The sequence below is a fragment of the Polyodon spathula genome, chromosome 1 (genome assembly GCF_017654505.1).
Source record: "Polyodon spathula isolate WHYD16114869_AA chromosome 1, ASM1765450v1, whole genome shotgun sequence".
Taxonomy (NCBI): Eukaryota; Metazoa; Chordata; class Actinopteri; order Acipenseriformes; family Polyodontidae; genus Polyodon; species Polyodon spathula.
The window spans coordinates 61758495-61775157 of NC_054534.1; the positions used below are offsets into that span (position 1 = coordinate 61758495).

General features: G+C 38.8%; 1 protein-coding gene across 20 annotated transcripts in view; it reads right to left on the reverse strand.

Moving 5' to 3' along the window:
- Positions 1-7623: 7623 nt before the first annotated feature.
- Positions 7624-16663, reverse strand: part of LOC121320601 (teneurin-3-like) — a 280613-nt gene continuing 271573 nt past the window's right edge. For all 20 annotated transcript variants that reach the window (XM_041259216.1, XM_041259197.1, XM_041259160.1 and 17 more), the window contains 5 exons: positions 15693-15928; positions 14468-14764; positions 10850-12461; positions 9956-10086; positions 7624-9196 (listed from right to left, as the gene is read on the reverse strand). In XM_041259216.1, the coding sequence (XP_041115150.1) occupies positions 8441-9196; positions 9956-10086; positions 10850-12461; positions 14468-14764; positions 15693-15928 (3032 nt within the window). In that variant the 3' untranslated portion in view covers positions 7624-8440. The remainder of the gene's footprint in view (positions 9197-9955; positions 10087-10849; positions 12462-14467; positions 14765-15692; positions 15929-16663) is intronic.

A 16663-nucleotide genomic window follows, 5' to 3' on the forward strand; every position in this document is an offset into this window, starting at 1 on the left:
GGGAAGGTCTCTTTGACTGCGGGGCCATGTTCAGGGCCCTCCTCCGTTCCCGGATTAATTTAGAGCACGCCCACGCGGAGTCTGCTGGCGACATGGCATCCTTTGTCGACCAGTGGACTCTAGGGGGCGTGCTCTGTACCACCTCCCCTTTTGTTTTGAACATTTAATTTGCAGACTTTTTGACCGGTTTTCGTTGTATTAGTTAAATGCCTAACTATTTAGCATCCTCTATTAAGAGGATGCTAATTTGTATTTTTTTCTCCAGCCGTCGTAAATGACGGCTGGAGGTGACGTTTGCCTTTTAGGCATTTAAATAGGCCTACTTTTGTGTCGTCTGCAAATTTAACAAGTTTGCTTACTATACCAGAATCTAAATCATTAATGTAGATTAGGAATAGCAGAGGACCTAATACTGATCCCTGTGGTACACCACTGGTTACCACACTCCATTCTGAGGTTTTTCCTCTAATCAGTACTTTCTGTTTTCTACATGTTAACCACTCCCTAATCCATGTACATGTTGTTTCCTTGAATCCCAACTGCGTTCAGTTTGAGAATTAATCTTTTGTGCGGGACTTTGTCAAAAGCTTTCTGGAAATCTAAATAAACCATGTCATATGCTTTGCAATTATCCATTATCGATGTTGCATCCTCAAAAAAATCAAGCAAATTAGTTAGACACGATCTCCCTTTCCTAAAACCATGTTGACTGTCTCCCAGGATACTGTTACCATATAGGTAATTTTCCATTTTGGATCTTATTATAGTTTCCATAAGTTTGCATATAATAGAAGTCAGGCTTACTGGTCTGTAGTTACCTGGTTCAGTTTTGTTTCCCTTTTTGTGGATCGGTATTACGTTTGCAATTTTCCAGTCTGTCGGTACCACCCCTGTGTCAAGAGACTGCTGCATGATCTTGGTTAGCGGTTTGTAAATTACTTCTTTCATTTCTTTGAGTACTACTGGGAGGATCTCATCCGGCCCAGGGGATTTGTTTATTTTAAGAGCTCCTAGTCCCTTTAACACTTCTGCCTCAGTTATGCTAAAGTTATTTAAAACTGGATAGGAACTGGATGACATGTGGGGCATGTTGTCAGTATCCTCCTTTGTAAAAACTTGTGAAAAGTAATCATTTAATATATTTGCTATTTTTTTTCTTCATCTACGATTTTGCCATTTGTATCTCTTAAACATTTAATCTCCTCTTTGAATGTTCTCTTGCTGTTGTAATATTGGAAAAACATTTTGGAATTGGTTTTAGCTCCCTTAGCAATGTTCATTTCTATTTCTCTCTTGGCCTTTCTAACTTCCTTTTTGACTTGTGTTTGCAGTTCCGTGTACTCTTTCTGTGTACTTTCTTTTTGGTCCTTTTTTAATGCTCTATAAAGTGCCTTTTTTCGCTGAATATTTTTTTTAATTGATCTATTAAACCATTTTGGCAATTTAGTTTTACATTTAGATTTGTCTACTTTAGGGATGTAATTGTTTTGCGCCTCTAGTACTACATTTTTGAAGAACAACCATCCTTCTTCTGTGGGTGTTTTCTCTATTTTACTCCAGTCTACTTCTGTTAGTCTCTGTTTCATACCTTCATAGTTTGCTTTTCTAAAATTGTAAACCTTAGTCATTACACCTAGCCCATACACCCTCGAAGATTTGAGATGCTACAGGACTGGAATTATACAACCAGTTTATCTGTGGATGGGTTAGAGAGGTGAAAACGTTCATCATAAACAACCTTTGTTTTATTAAAACTCGGGTGAGTAACTTACCGGTGATTTTTTTTTATTATTATCTTATTTTTTAACATATACAGGTTTGACTGGAAAAAACTTCACTCACTGACATTCAAACCGAGACATGTATCTCAAAATCAAATTGTTCTCGTGGGTGTTATGCATATTTCTGTACCATTACCCCATAGAATTTTGTATCCCTCCCCATTATTCCATGCTCATGCAGATGCAGTTGTAAAAGATTGCTGGACGTGCACACGCGATTTTTCTGTGCCTGAGCCTGGTTGTGTTCTCCATTGAGTTCTGCTGTAGCTTGCAACAAATATTGTAAACAAGGTAAAACTTATTTTGTGGCAGAATAAAATAGCACATTTAACACCACTGATTGTCTAGATATACAGTACATTCAGCCTCCAGGGTTGCTCAATGCACAAAACCCTTGACTAAAGTAACCTTGTACAACTTAATTTTTTCTTTTAATACACATTTTCATTGTACTACATGTAAATATTGTTTAGAAATATCAAGCATTCACGTCAGGCAATCGTTGAAAAATTGCAGCAGTGTTGGCGTGGAGGGTAAATAATTCTATAGGGTAAAGAATTATACTATATGTATGTAACACCTGAACTTACTTGAATGACAAAACATTGGCAATTTCTCTGCCCTTGAGAAAAGAGCATTTTCTTTAATGAAACAAGTCAAAACCCATCTGATCAACAAAAAAACAAGGAAACATTGACAATTTTGCATGCAGTAAACTGTAACGCATTTGACTACACAACAATATATTAATGTTCGTCGATTATTGAGGATGAAAACAAAACTTTGGTTGCCCTTCTATATATTACCGTGTAATATAGGCTGTTTGAACAACCTTTTTATTCAGTAAATAAGGAAAAGTCATTGTCGACCTGTGCTACAGGCTTCTGTTTTTTACAGTTTTGTTCTGAAATGTATTTGGCACATCCCATACAGTTTAATTTTCTGTCAGATTCATTCATTTGTTCATAATAACTTCCAACCAGCAGCACTGGAACACTTTTTAAAGTGTGGATGGTGAAAGCCATTGAACAAAACTGTAACCCCTACCGCACCCCTAGTTCCAGCGCCTCTGCATGATATTGAGAATAATACCTGTTGTGAAAGGGTGGAGGGCTAGTTATAAAGGCTGTAATGTATATATAGATGTTTGTATGTATGCTATGATAGTGGGTGTCCATGCAACTGGCTTGTTCCTCAGTGCAATGGCTGGGTTGACCAATGTATCCATTCAGGTGAATGTCCTACAGTGGCCCAGTCAAAGTCCTGATCTCAATCCCATTAAGAATCTGTGGCAGTCTTTGAAAATTGCGGTCCACAAGCGTCGTCCAACCGACCTGAACAACCTGGAGCAAATCTGCCAAGAAGAATGGGCCAAAATCACTCCGACACTGTGTGCAAAGCTGATACATACTTACCCCAAAAGACTTAAAGATGTTACTGCAGCAAAATGTGGCTCTACCAAATATTAATGTGTGGGGGTTGAATACTTATGCAAGCAAGATATTTCAGTTTTTTATTTTTCTTAACAATATTTCCCAACATAAAACCAATGTCACCTTACAATAACTGATTTTGAGTTTAAGTGTCAGGGGTCTGAATACTTTTGCAAGCACTGTATGTGTGTATCTGTACTGTGTGTGTGTGTGTGTGTGTGTGTACGTGGTTCCCATTCTTTTGCAAAATTACCAAATTCCTTGGCACTGTTTTCTACAGATCACTAACAGCTTTGTACCAAAATATGTATATACAGTCTAACTCCACTATAATGAACTCCCTTTTTTAACAATCCAAGCAGCTGTTTTTTTCAATGAAAATTAACCCTATTAGTACAATCAGTTTTACAAAATCTATCCAGGTAAAACTACCTCAGTAGTGACTGACACTGAACAAAAAATATTTTTGTAACATACTGTCTGTTTTAACGCACCACCATTTTGTGAGAATTTGATAACTGCATGTGACGCTGCAGTCAGAATACTTCCTTCGACTGTTTGAACAAATGTCACCTTTCAGAACACTATTTGTGGTGCCAGATTATGAATGTCATTCACTGCATTTTCAGTGAAAGCGAATGCTTTTGAAAAAAAGTGTTTGCAAAGAAAGCAGAAAACCACATCTGCCTGCTTACTGTACTCAAAATATGAAAACATATTTTAATATTTTGATGAAAATAGATGGTTTTGCTTACCAGACAGTTTTCGGAAAAACAAGGCTATGATGGTCCTGTTGCCATATCACCAATTGGAGATTTGCAATTTAGTTTTTCAACTTTAGATTTCAGCACTAAATGGCAATGCCTAGAAGTTGGAACAATGACAGGATGCACCATTTCTCTACTTGCTTTTACCATGACAATGGAAGTAAGGGTATCAAAATTGGTAGTGGGAGGAGAGTGCTTGGCTTCTGGAATGTGACTACCACCAATTCAAGCATACATGGATGACATAACAACAATGACTACAACAGTAGCCTGCACTAATCGGTTATTGGGCAAATTAACTAATAACATTGACTGGGCACAAATGCAATTCTAGCCCACTAAATCAAGGAGCATCTGTATAATTAAAGGTAAAGTAGTAGATAAAAAATGTTCTACATTAATGGTGACGCAATACCAACTGAGTCTGAGAAGCCAGTGAAAATTCTTGGGAGATGGTACGACAGGGATCTAAAGGATACAGTTCATGTGAAAGAAGTTAGACAACAAACAGTGGAAGGGTTGAAGAGCATAGACAGCAGCGCTTTACTGGGCAAACTGAAACTCTGGTGCTTTCAGTTTGGTCTACTGCCAAGGCTGCTATGGCCACTGACTGTGTACGAGGTTTCCTTGACAACAGTTGAGAAGCTGGAAGCTTTAATCAGTTCATATGTCAGCAAATGGTTGGGAGTTCCACGCTGCCTCAGCAGAGTGGGACTTTATGATAAAGGAATACTGCAGCTACCAGTCTCTGCTCTAACCAAGGAGTTTAGGTGCGCCAAGGTCCAACTGGAAATTACATTAGTAAATTCACACGACAAATGCGTAAGGGAAGTGGCTGTGTTGAATACTGGAAGAAAGTGGGTGGCAAAGAAAGCCATGGAAGATGCTAAAACTGCCCTTGGAATCGGTGATATTATGGGGCAAGTTCAGCATGGAGGGGAGGGAGGGGAGGGAGGGGGGGGGCTTGGTCTCAGTTCAGCTCCTCCTACATGGCACAAGGCAACCCCAGTTCAACGGAGGAAGCTGGTAGTCAATGAGGTGCAAAAGCAGGAGGAGAGGATGAGGTGTGTAAAGGCAGTTTCCCAGGCTAAGCAGGTGGAACAGATGAGATGGGAAAGTGTGGAACAACGCAAGATCGGCTGGAAAAACCTATGGACAATGGAACACAGCAGGATACGATTAGGCGTCCTATGCTATTTCTAGTTGTTTACTACAGGAGGTTTGGTGTAGTAGGGTGGGTGAGGATCCCTCATGTCCTTTATGTTCAACACCTGCAACATTAAGGTGGGTCTTAGCCAAGGACTGTTTACTTGGCTCCATGACTAGGTGCTGCAATGTTTGACCTTAGCATTGGAAGACAAGCGTAACCTGACCAATAAGTTTCCACCAGTTCCATCAAAGCATTACATACAAAAGACAATATTCCTCCATCCAGGAGAGCAACCACCAAGAAAAGGTATTAAAACCAAGCCACTCCCAGGACGACTGGAAGCTACTAGAGACTGGAAAATGCTGGCAGATGTTGGTCAGCGGCTTATTTTTCCACCTGAGATTGCCACCACTGACCTTCGACCAGACATTGTCTTGTGGTCTGGATCAACACGCCTTGTTCATCTGGTAGGGTTAACAGTGCCATGGGAGGATGCTGTGGATGAGGTGTATGAGAGGAAGAAACTTCGGTATGCTCAACTAGCTGCTGAAGCGGAACAGCGAGGATGGAGAGTCCGGGTTTACAAAGTGGAGGTGGGCTGTCAAGGATTTGTGGCACACACTACAACCCGGTTTCTCAGAGATGTTGGGTTCAGTGGCCAAGAGTTGCATCGCACAGTGAAGAACTTATCTGAAGCAGCAGAAAGGAGCAGCAACTGAGGATCTCAAGCACAATAGAAAGAAAGCACAGGTAAGTAAGCTGGGCTGAGTTGAGTGGGGGACAGAGGGGGGTGATGATGGGACGCCAGAATCACTGTCGAGCCCTCTTGAGGTGTTGTGGGTTAGTCGGAAGGTGCCCACTTGAAGATCCCAGAGATGTACCCTACTTAGTTAAATCCAAACAGTTGTCATGCTGATGCGCTGGGGAGACCGCACTGTGGTTGATTCCCGTAGCCAGCATCGCAGATGTTGTGTGTGCTGATGCGCAAGGGAGGCAAAATGAGCTGATCCCTGGAGCCAGCATTACACTTCAGCTATCAAGACCAGGCAAAAGGATATCTACATCATCAGATGGAAAGAAAAGCAAATGGATGGAGGTGCAGATGGATCACATTAGTTTACTGTAAAGCTACGTCTTAGTTGGTGCTTATCTTGGCGAGAGCCGAGTTCAAATCAGCAGGAAGTTTTAACATATTTTAATTTTTGTTCATGTCTTTACTGTTTTCTTTTAAATATACAGTTTAACCCTTTGCGGTCCAATGTCAGACATCATCGAAAGCACAGATCTCTAGTTGTTTTTCTCTGGAAAAAGCCGAGAAAACCATTCAATAGCCGAATGAAACCGAAAAAAAGGGTGTGTGTGAGCAATAGCCCTAGCAGTTGCACCATACATAGATAAGCAGACATAAACAAAGGAGGTAGCTGCTTCCGTATCCAGCGCCCAAAGAATATCAGAGAGATTTGCAGAGCTTTTTGAGATGTTATAGTAATAAAATAATGACTCGGATCGCATTATTGAGGACTTTGTTGATAAAACGAGTGATCAGGAGAGGATTCATCAGTATGCACGTCTATAAAGAGGTATGTGAAAAATACAGCGAACACGGGGTGGGGCTTGGCTGGAAGTGCAGTACTGATGTCGCTTAGCATTGCAATGCCCTTTTAAACCGGTTTTACTTGGGGGGGGGGGGGGGGGGGGGTGGGGGGTGGATTTAAACAGCGTATGTAAAATAAACAGCGTGTGTGAAAATAACTTGGACCTGACGTGCCTGACAGGCGCTGAATAAATGGACCACAAAGGGTTAAATGTTGATCAGTGTGAAGTTGGCTTGAAAGAACTACTGTAGACTGTACAAAGATGTTTAATTCAATTTGGGCATTTCTTCTGATACAGTAAATTGCCAAACCCTATTATAGCGAACAACCTGATATAACAAACATTTCTCCTGTACATAACAAGACCGTATATAACAAACCAATGTATACCACTGTCCCCAGCCACAATCGAACCTGCACTTCCTCTGACTGTATGACTCATGAGGCTGTGCCTTCATCAGGTGAGCTGAACAGGGGAGTTTGGGGATATTTTGTGAGCCTGGGATTTGCTCATGGACACTGGTCGGGCACATCTGGTATATGGGAATCATGACCATCCCATTTGTCTTAGCAAAATCAATACTGCTGTCTTATGATCAGACACAGCTTCATCAGTAATTTATAGTCTTTGCAACACCTACCTAATGTCCCTATTTTATAATGGTGTTAACAGTTGGAATTCAAACCTTGGTTAGTACACTTTAAATTACAAGTTATGAGGCAGGCAAAACAGATACATGTGACAGAAAAAAAAAAATACTATAAACTCTTGCTTTTAATTACTGATGTTGATTTGGTTCATATGACAGTACTGTTAATACAATGTAAATAAATACATAATAGACCATAACCCAATAATGTGCAAGGTGTAATCAACCACAAATGTGACAAATAAAATCCACATATTTTTAAGATTTTATTTTTTTATGTATAAACACTTTACTTAAATGAACTCCTCTGAGACTAATAATTGATGAACAGTTAATTGGAATTTATATATATAAAAAAAAACATAAACAACTTGTCTCACATAATTTACAAAAGTTTGGGTTTTCCTTTTTGCTTTGTATGACATGATTTTTTTGTCAGTTATTGTCTTAGTTTTCTCTTCTTAAAGGCAAACCATGATACCGTTATAAAACCAATGATACATTTGATATCTGTAGCATTTCACTGGCAGCAGTGTCCTTTTATAAAGCAGCACAGTAGAAGCAATTTGATTTATTAACAGCAGAATTTTCCCAGGTTTTGCGTCTAATCGAGATACATCAGTTCCTATTAAGAGCGAGACTACTTTTTTTTTTTTTTTTTTTTTAAAGCAAAGGTCAACCATTTAGAATTAAAACAAACATGGTTATAGACATTGCCTAGTAAGAAAACCAATAGGCCTTTACACATATTAGTCCAGCTGAGTGCAGTGATATGCATATGTAAACACATTTTTTTTTTTTTTAAACAGATCACCTTTAAGGTCATTTTATAAAAAGTTCTTGCTTTTATTAACTACCACTCTTCTCCTTGGCTCCTTCTCTTGCAGAGTCCATCGAGGCTGTGCAACATAAATAAATCTGTGTCACGGCCTTATTAAGGCCTAAGTAGTAGTTATGTTCCTACAATTACTCTGTTGTAGCTATGTGCAGCAACACTTAGCTCTGTCACCCTAGCGGGAAACAGCCATAGGCAGTCTCTTTGGCAACTGACAATGAACAGTTTGTTACCTCTTTCCTATTTCACTTTGCCTTAGAAATTGTATGTTGTTAGCACTGTCTGCTAACTCTGGGTATTGCTCTACAGACAGTACATAGTACCCATCATAACCTTGTACTTTTCCAGCACTTAGCAGCTGTCGTTTCTCCCCTTCTGTCCACGGTCTGGCACCTTCCTCACCATCGCGCACTCTTTGCTGCTCCCTTGCCCATGCGCTGGAGAGGGCTCGTTGCCTGGCCTGCTCTAATATGCGCGCTTTCTCCTCGTCCAGGGTCATTCCGTATCGCACGTGTAGTACTAAGGCCCCGTACTGCATTTCTACATCTGCAAACCTGCGAGTTCTGCCATTCACCACTGTGGTGGATTGAGAGACTGTGACATTAATGCCATTCTCCAGAGCTTTGCGTCCACTTGTCAGCCTAAGAGTGCCAAGATCAATTTCTGGTGAGCTGGCTTTGATAAAATAGTGAGTGTCTTTTCCCTCGATGGTGAAGTGCAAGTTCTCCAGATAAAAGGCGTTGTTCAGGACGGCTGCAACTTTTATGCAGTCCTCATTGGCAATGTTAAGCACGTTGGTCACCACTCTCCCCTGATTGACAGCCAACATAACCCCTTTCCCTATGAGAGATTTGACTGTTGCAAACCAAAGCCACGACTTCTCTCCGCTGGATTTGCGCCTGCTAATTTGAATCTCTGGCATCTTTCCAAAATCCAGGAAGGCTCTTGCTTGTCTTACTACTTCCTGCTGGACTCCAGATATTGACTGTAAAAAAAAAAAAAAAAAAAAAAAAAAAAAACTTTGAATATATTTTTTGGTTTTGCAAATGTGCTATAGAACACCAGTAAATGTAGTGTAAAGGGTCCATCTGGTTAGTATGTACTTCATATCAGAAATGTATGTGTAATATTAAATATATTTATTTTATTTCTATGTTTATTAATTGTCCAAAACATCTCCTGTGTGATTTCTATTTCTTTATGTTTCCAAACAACTTTAGCTATACACACAAATTCACTCACTGGTAATACTGCAGTTCTGCTGGATCTTCTACAACACTTACTATGAGTTACCTCTGATATAGTCTTAACATTTTTTTAATTTTATTGTTATCTTCTTGGCCAGGTCTCTCTTGAAAAAGAAAATTTGAATCACAGTGTGACTTCATGGTTAAATAAAGGTTAAATAAAATTCCTATCTAATATAATTCCTGTAATATCAATGTTTTTTTTTTGTTTGTTTGTTTTGTCAGTCATTGCTGTTTTCTTGATAATGAAAACACATTTATGCTGGAAATGCATACAAATTTGAAAACATTAACATTAAAGTCGTCATCTCACACTGACAGTTATGTGAGCCTCATTACTAAATGTGTATAAAACTGGGTATTTCTCTACTCGGTAGCACAGTTCCGCATCAAAAGTTCCTTCTTTAGAATCCCTCGCTTTTCTTCAGGTTCAGCGCTTATCTTTTACAGACAAAAAGCACTATATGAAAACAACAAAGTCCTTTGTGACTGCTTACCGGTAAGTCATCCCACAGCTGACTCTTCTGCAGCTCATAGGAAGGTTCTGTCAAATCAAATTTAGGGATAGGGAATCCAGGAATGGCATTGTGCAGATGGAAACCAAATGTCACCAGCCAGCTGTTGACATCTATGATGAACAGAAGATGAGAAAATTACAAGTAATTCAGCATTCTGATTAATATTTGCTGGGTAACAGCTGTATGTGTCAGCTACTAAAAATGTTATTCTAACAGAAAGAACAGTACAGGAGAATTCATAGCAAACTATGTACACACTAGAAACACAGGGTCATAAAATTAAATGATAAGCATCTGGGTAATTGCATAGGATAGCAATGCACTTAGTGGTATGCTAATGCTTTATGTTATTAGACTACTAATTGCAATAAAGATAAATGAACAAGCAATAAAATGGGGGTTAAATTCCCACTGTCAAAACATGATGTTACACTTCAGGGCACAATTTAATTAAGCTATTAAGCATCAAAATACGTTTTCTTATACAAACACTTCGTCTAAATAAATGATGTAATCATCCATCCACTTTATGGACAATGTGTATTGGTATATCATATGCAAATAGAAATTGTAATACACGGCTACTAATGATTTTATGTTACTCAGAACAAAACTTACTTGGATATGGAGGTATTTAGAGAGAAAACATAAATATCGTAACACTAAACCTGCAGAACATACGAGCTATGTTGTAAATTACAAAAACTTAATAATTATATTTAAGTAAAATTTGAGCCATGCAATAAAATAGGGTTTGTTTCTACACATAGTTCTTCAAAGGTAGTACCCAATTTCAGTACAGTACTTCAAGAAAGCCATAAACTATTCCTTGGCTTTAAATCAACCTACAGTATGAAGTCCCACATTTCTTACCTGTGACATATTCTTTTACATCTTGCACTTTGCTGACAGGGTTGTTGTTTCGAAACATGTAGAGGTTAAAGGGAGCAGGATCCTTCCCCACTTTCTTCCAGACAGTGATATCAGGGATAGTCCAGCGTCCTGCCAGAATGTCATAATCTCGTTCTCCAAAGTGGATCAGCTTAGTTAAGGGGTCATAAAGACCACCGTGAAAACCTATTACCAGCTGGAAGTCAGGGTTAGAATCAAAGTAGATCTCCCCATAAGCGGTGTATTGAATCTGCTTTATCATCAGACCATTACTGCTGAACACAGCCAATGGCGTGCCTGTGTTGTCACAAGCGATGTAGAACTCTTCCCCACTGCTGATTTCCATAGCAAAAAGGTGACCCTGGAGGTCATAGTAGAAAGATGTGATCTCAGAGCTGGAGTGGTTATAGACGTGAGTTATCCTGGTTAGGTAGTTGAGGTCAGCATAGAAGAATTGGAGATGCTGACCCAGGCTAGTTCTGGTAGAAACTCTCCTCCCAAGGCCATCATAGCGATACTGGACTGTCCAGCCGTTGCCTTTGCTGTAGACCCGAATTAGGAGGCCCTTGGAGTTATACTCAAAGATCTCAGCTCCTCTTTGGCGAAGGAAACCGTCTTCATCCAGCCGATATTGCACATCACCCAGTCGTGTGATCCTGTCTCTTAAATCATAGCGGAGGGGGGTAAGACGGGCGCTGTTACTAGGATTGAGCAAGTGTAGGTTGCCATTCAGGTCATAATTGTACCGCCACATGATCTTCTCATTCAAGTAGACTGTCTGAAGTTGACCATCCACATCATATTCATAACCATACTTGGTGGTGTTGGCAAATGGCCCAATTTTGATCTCTCGCTTTGTGACTCGACCCATGTTGTCATATTGAATGGTTATCCAGTACATCAGTGACCTGAATATTTCGTACTGTATTTCTTTAATGCGACCGTGGATGTCAAAGTGCTTAGTGTACGTCATGACAGCGGTCGAAATGATTTGGTTGATGTCATAGTAGATTACCCCGAACTTGCCAAACTGCTCAACTTTCCCAGAGATGTCGTCAAACTGGTAGAGGTCGATAGGCAAGGGTGTTTCGTTAATTACACCCTGCATACTGGTCACGCGAAAGCTGTTGTCGTAGGTGTAGTCAAAGCGAGCATTTACCATCCCGTCCTCACTGAACCGAAAAATCTGCCTGTCGATGAATGGGCCGATTTGCCTGTACCTAATAGTGCAAATAAAACCTTCACTTTGTAAGTTCACTGTTTTAAGCACTCCCGCTGTCTCGTCATAGGTAAAGCTGACCCGGGTGCTGTCATACAAGATTTCCGAGAGCTTTGTCTCCCTCCTATATTTGTATAGGATTCGCCTCCCTGTTCCCAGGTGTGCTACTTTCAGCAGCTGCCCATCTTCACTGTAGTCCACAGTGACAGAGGCATTACTTTCAGGAGGATTATAAATATTTCGGTAATATCCAATTGAGCGAATGGTCTGCATTGTGTGCCGGGCAACACTTGGCATTGTTATGGCAGACAAATGATCCAATAAATCGTATTCAAAGATGTACTGGCGTTGGCTGTGGAGCAGCAGCACCATTGACTAGAAAGGAAGAATACATAATAATTATACACATGGGTATTAAAATGCAAACTGCATGACAACAGGTATTACCATTCCATTTTAGCAATGATTTCCTTTTTTTTTAACTGAGTTATCCTTGACCTACAAGTCTATACTGCTGCCCTGTTTAATGTACTTGGATGCATAATTCTAAAGGGTTTTGCAATTATTAGCTCTGGCCTCGTAATGTGCTATTACTTATGTTATAAGGTAGGCTCCATTTAATGTCAAATTCACTTAACAAAACAGCAGGTAATTAAACAATTTGCATAATGGCAAGCAGCACTGATTTGTTATGCAAAAGAAATTTACAAACATGTCTTGTAAATAATTATGTAACCGCCATTTGTCCCTTAATGGGCACAGTATGCTCGATAAATGGTTATAATGGTTAAAAGATGTAATACACAAATGTAAGCTACTTTGTCTAGAGGGCTGACCACAGACAATGTAAGCCCATTGTTAAAAGGCTGCACTGTTGGTTGAAAACCATGGTTGAATGAAAAATGAGAAATAAAAAAAAAATCTGGACTCTTCAACTGAATTGGGCAGTGCATTCTTTGCATGTCTTCTAAAGCTTTTAAAGCTATCGTTGATAACTTGTTCCTGATAACAAATACACTTGAATAGTCTGGAAGACAGCTTTCTATGGTTCCTGCTAGAAAAAGGTGACTCAGAAAGTGCATAATAAAGATGATTAAACAGAGAAGAAACACGATCAGTATAAAATGATACAAAGACTATTGAGATATATCCTGGTACTATATAGAAAACCCAGCTTTCACAACTTCTGAGAGGCAGACTGCTAGACTATTTCAACAACCTGCTATGTTCTTAAGTGTGTTCAAAGTATCAATCCTCCAGTGAGTGTCCATAATGCCAGGGAGATTCCTTCACCTTGTCATCTATTGATCAACAGATTCTACTTGGTCTCCCAAGAGCTCCTCCTTTTTGGTCACGCTACCTGAGTTTGTGGCAGGCAATGAAATAAAAACTATAAGCATATTTTAATATCTTTACAGTATGAATAAGCTACTTTTTTATTGGTTGCAACAGTCTTTTGAAATGTTTCAAAATTATGTTGAATATATATATCTCACCATCAAATCCTACCAGTCCAAAACAATCTATTGTTTATTATATATATATATATATATATATATATATATATATATATATATATATATATATATATATATATATATATTATATATATATTTATATATATTATGACTGGCTCAGTACATGGACTGGCTCTTTATTTTATGATCATTGCATGTTTCTAGCACCCACAACCACTAAAACAAGATATTTACTTTCATAACTTGTCTCTCAAGGCTATTCGGTACAACTATCTATTGTTCTCTTCGTAACTCTAGGATTTCTCAACATATTACAGGATTTCAGCTACTCACTGTTGGCATTCTAATTATAAGAATGCAGCTGGAGAACCCAAAAGCAACCCTTAGGGGACTATTGTGAATGCCTGTCATATTTTTTTTTTCTTCCATTATTTAAGTATTTTCCTATAAAGGTAATAAATAACTTAGAAATTTAGATTCAGCACAGCTTTGAGTCTCTTTTCTGCTACGCAGCTGTACACATTTCAGCTATAGTGAAGTTAATCCCACAGCATGGAGCACATTTCTGCTTGCTGTACTGTAAAACAAGCAAATTTCGTGAGCAAGAAACGTTTGCTAATTTCGTGTTTATTGAAAATCCGCAAATTTATGTGCCGTGAAATATATTAGCCATACATGTGCCGTACTGTAAAAGAAAAAGAAGCGCAAACAGTTATTGCAGAAAAAATTGAAGTAAAAAATTAGTCAAATTAAGTTGCCCCCAAAAAATCCAGTTTTACAGTAACTTTTCTACCCGTGCCTACCTCTAGTATCAATAAAGATTTTTTTTTTTTTTGAAGGACAAAATGGGGTTGTTATTGTGTCTACTGTACTGAGCTACAGTGAGAGCTACATTGTTCTCACCTTTTCAAGGTATGTGTAACTCCATATCTTCCCATCAGCAAATACCCGGGAAACAATCCTCCCCTGGCTGTCATATTCCACTCTCTCACTAGTGGGGCCCCTCTGGATGCTTGTGATCTGTCCTGTGGCTGAGTAGGTGACGTTGACAGACATTAGCTTGCTGCTTGGCACCCAAAGAGTTGGGTGACCAGAAGAGTCATAATTGATCTTAAGCAAAAATTTACGGTGGTCATCATAGATCTTCTCTGTCCGTAAAGTTCGATCATAGTCAACAGAGAGAAGATTTCTGCCATTCACCTTTTGTAAACAAAAACAGGAGAAGTCAATCATTCACTGTTAGCACCACCCACTTATTACTTCTCAACAACCAGCTATTGTTTAAAGACCGTCATTGATTCTCTTTGACAGTAAATTCATTTGGAGAGTTCTTGATCTCTGTGGAAGGTATTATCAGCGATTTTAAGGGTTCCATTTAACTGAAAGACACTGGCATTTGTTCAGACTTTTAAATGAAGCCCCTCACAGTGTATCCATGCATTTTCCACAGCAGAAGTCATTTATTTAAGGATGACAAGTTTCAGAGGAAATCATATTCTGACCCCAGCCCAATTTACTGTACATTTGAAAAACTAAAAAACTAAAAAAACAAACAAACAAAAAAAAAGTTTTGTTATGCTTAGGGATATCTATTTCCTACAAGGTTTCCAGTGGATGAAAAACACAGTACACCTATAATAGGTTCAGGTGTTTTTTTGCACATATTAATATATCAACACATAATTCCTCTAAAGCTATTGGATGTGCCTTATACTTTTACTTTATTGTAATACAGATTCAAAACAACACTGAGTTGGTATCCACAGCACATGGACACCAGTTGGCTTTATTTGCATGATAACAGGAATTCCCATTTGTGGGTAAACGTATTTCTCAATTTTTTGCGAGTAAAAAGAACAGTCACCAGGGAAGTAATAATCAGGTCAAATGTGTATAAAGAATAAACCATTACAAGGTTATTCCATGTTCCATACTGATTACAATGTGTAACAATGATTTATTTTTTTTTTTGTTCCTGGGTAGTAAGTGTTATTTCCTAATTGCTTATGCCTCAAAAGTATAGAAAATGGCTATTATTCCCCACAAACTTTGCTTTTCTGACAGGACAGTGATATTTTGAAATTTACAGTAAAGAAAGAAAAAAAAAACAACTCTCATGGCTGCTTACCCTCAGCTTCCTTCCAAACACAATGACTTTGCCCCTGGTCTGCTCCTTGCGGAATCGCCACTCCACAAGATTCTGCCCATTCTCCCCAGGCAAGGTCATATTCCGTCGTGCCACTGTGGGGTTGGCCGCACCTGCCAGAATGTGGGGCTCAGTCTGATAGTGGGTGTCCATGCCATTTGCATAAATGACCCTCAAGGAGTTATCATAGCCAACTTGGTAACTGTTTCTCAGCTGGTCTGAAGAGGACAAAAATTCACAACAACACTTGTAAATGGAAGAAAGGTTTATTAATTATTATTATTATTATTATTATTATTATTATTATTATTATTATTATTATTAGTAGTAGTAGTATTAGTATTATTATTATTATTACTTTGTAGGTATGTGAGTACGTCAAGAGGTATTCACAACAGTGGAGAAGAAAATAAAATACTTTGAAGACACAGCACTGCAGTTAATAGCTTTACTCTATTTAGACAGGTTCTATGGAATTTTTAACATTCATTAAGCTGACAGAATGTTGTTTTTTGATGGATTACTCCTTTGGTAGTGCAGCAATCATATATACCATTCTGAATTTTTATGTGTATGAGAGTGTGTCAGACTTATTTGTGGGTAGGATTCAAAGCAGTTACTCTCTAGCTTAGAGGGAACTAATGCACATACTTTTCATTTTACAACTGATGTTTGGTAAATGCTATTATATGTTTCTTATAGATTACAGTTAGTTCCCATATTAGGTGATCTATCAATCTTGCAAAATCTATATAAAAAACATGCAACATAACATTTTAGCACAACACATTAGGCTAGCTATAAGGCTATTTTACTGTTCTCTGAGTGCTACTGAGCACAGTGTGAGTTAACTATGGGTCAGTCTTATCATAGTTACTTCAACCTAGGTGAGCCTTCAGTGTAACTCGCCTCATGACCCCCTAAACCTTTTGCACCTTGTGCGGTACATTAGC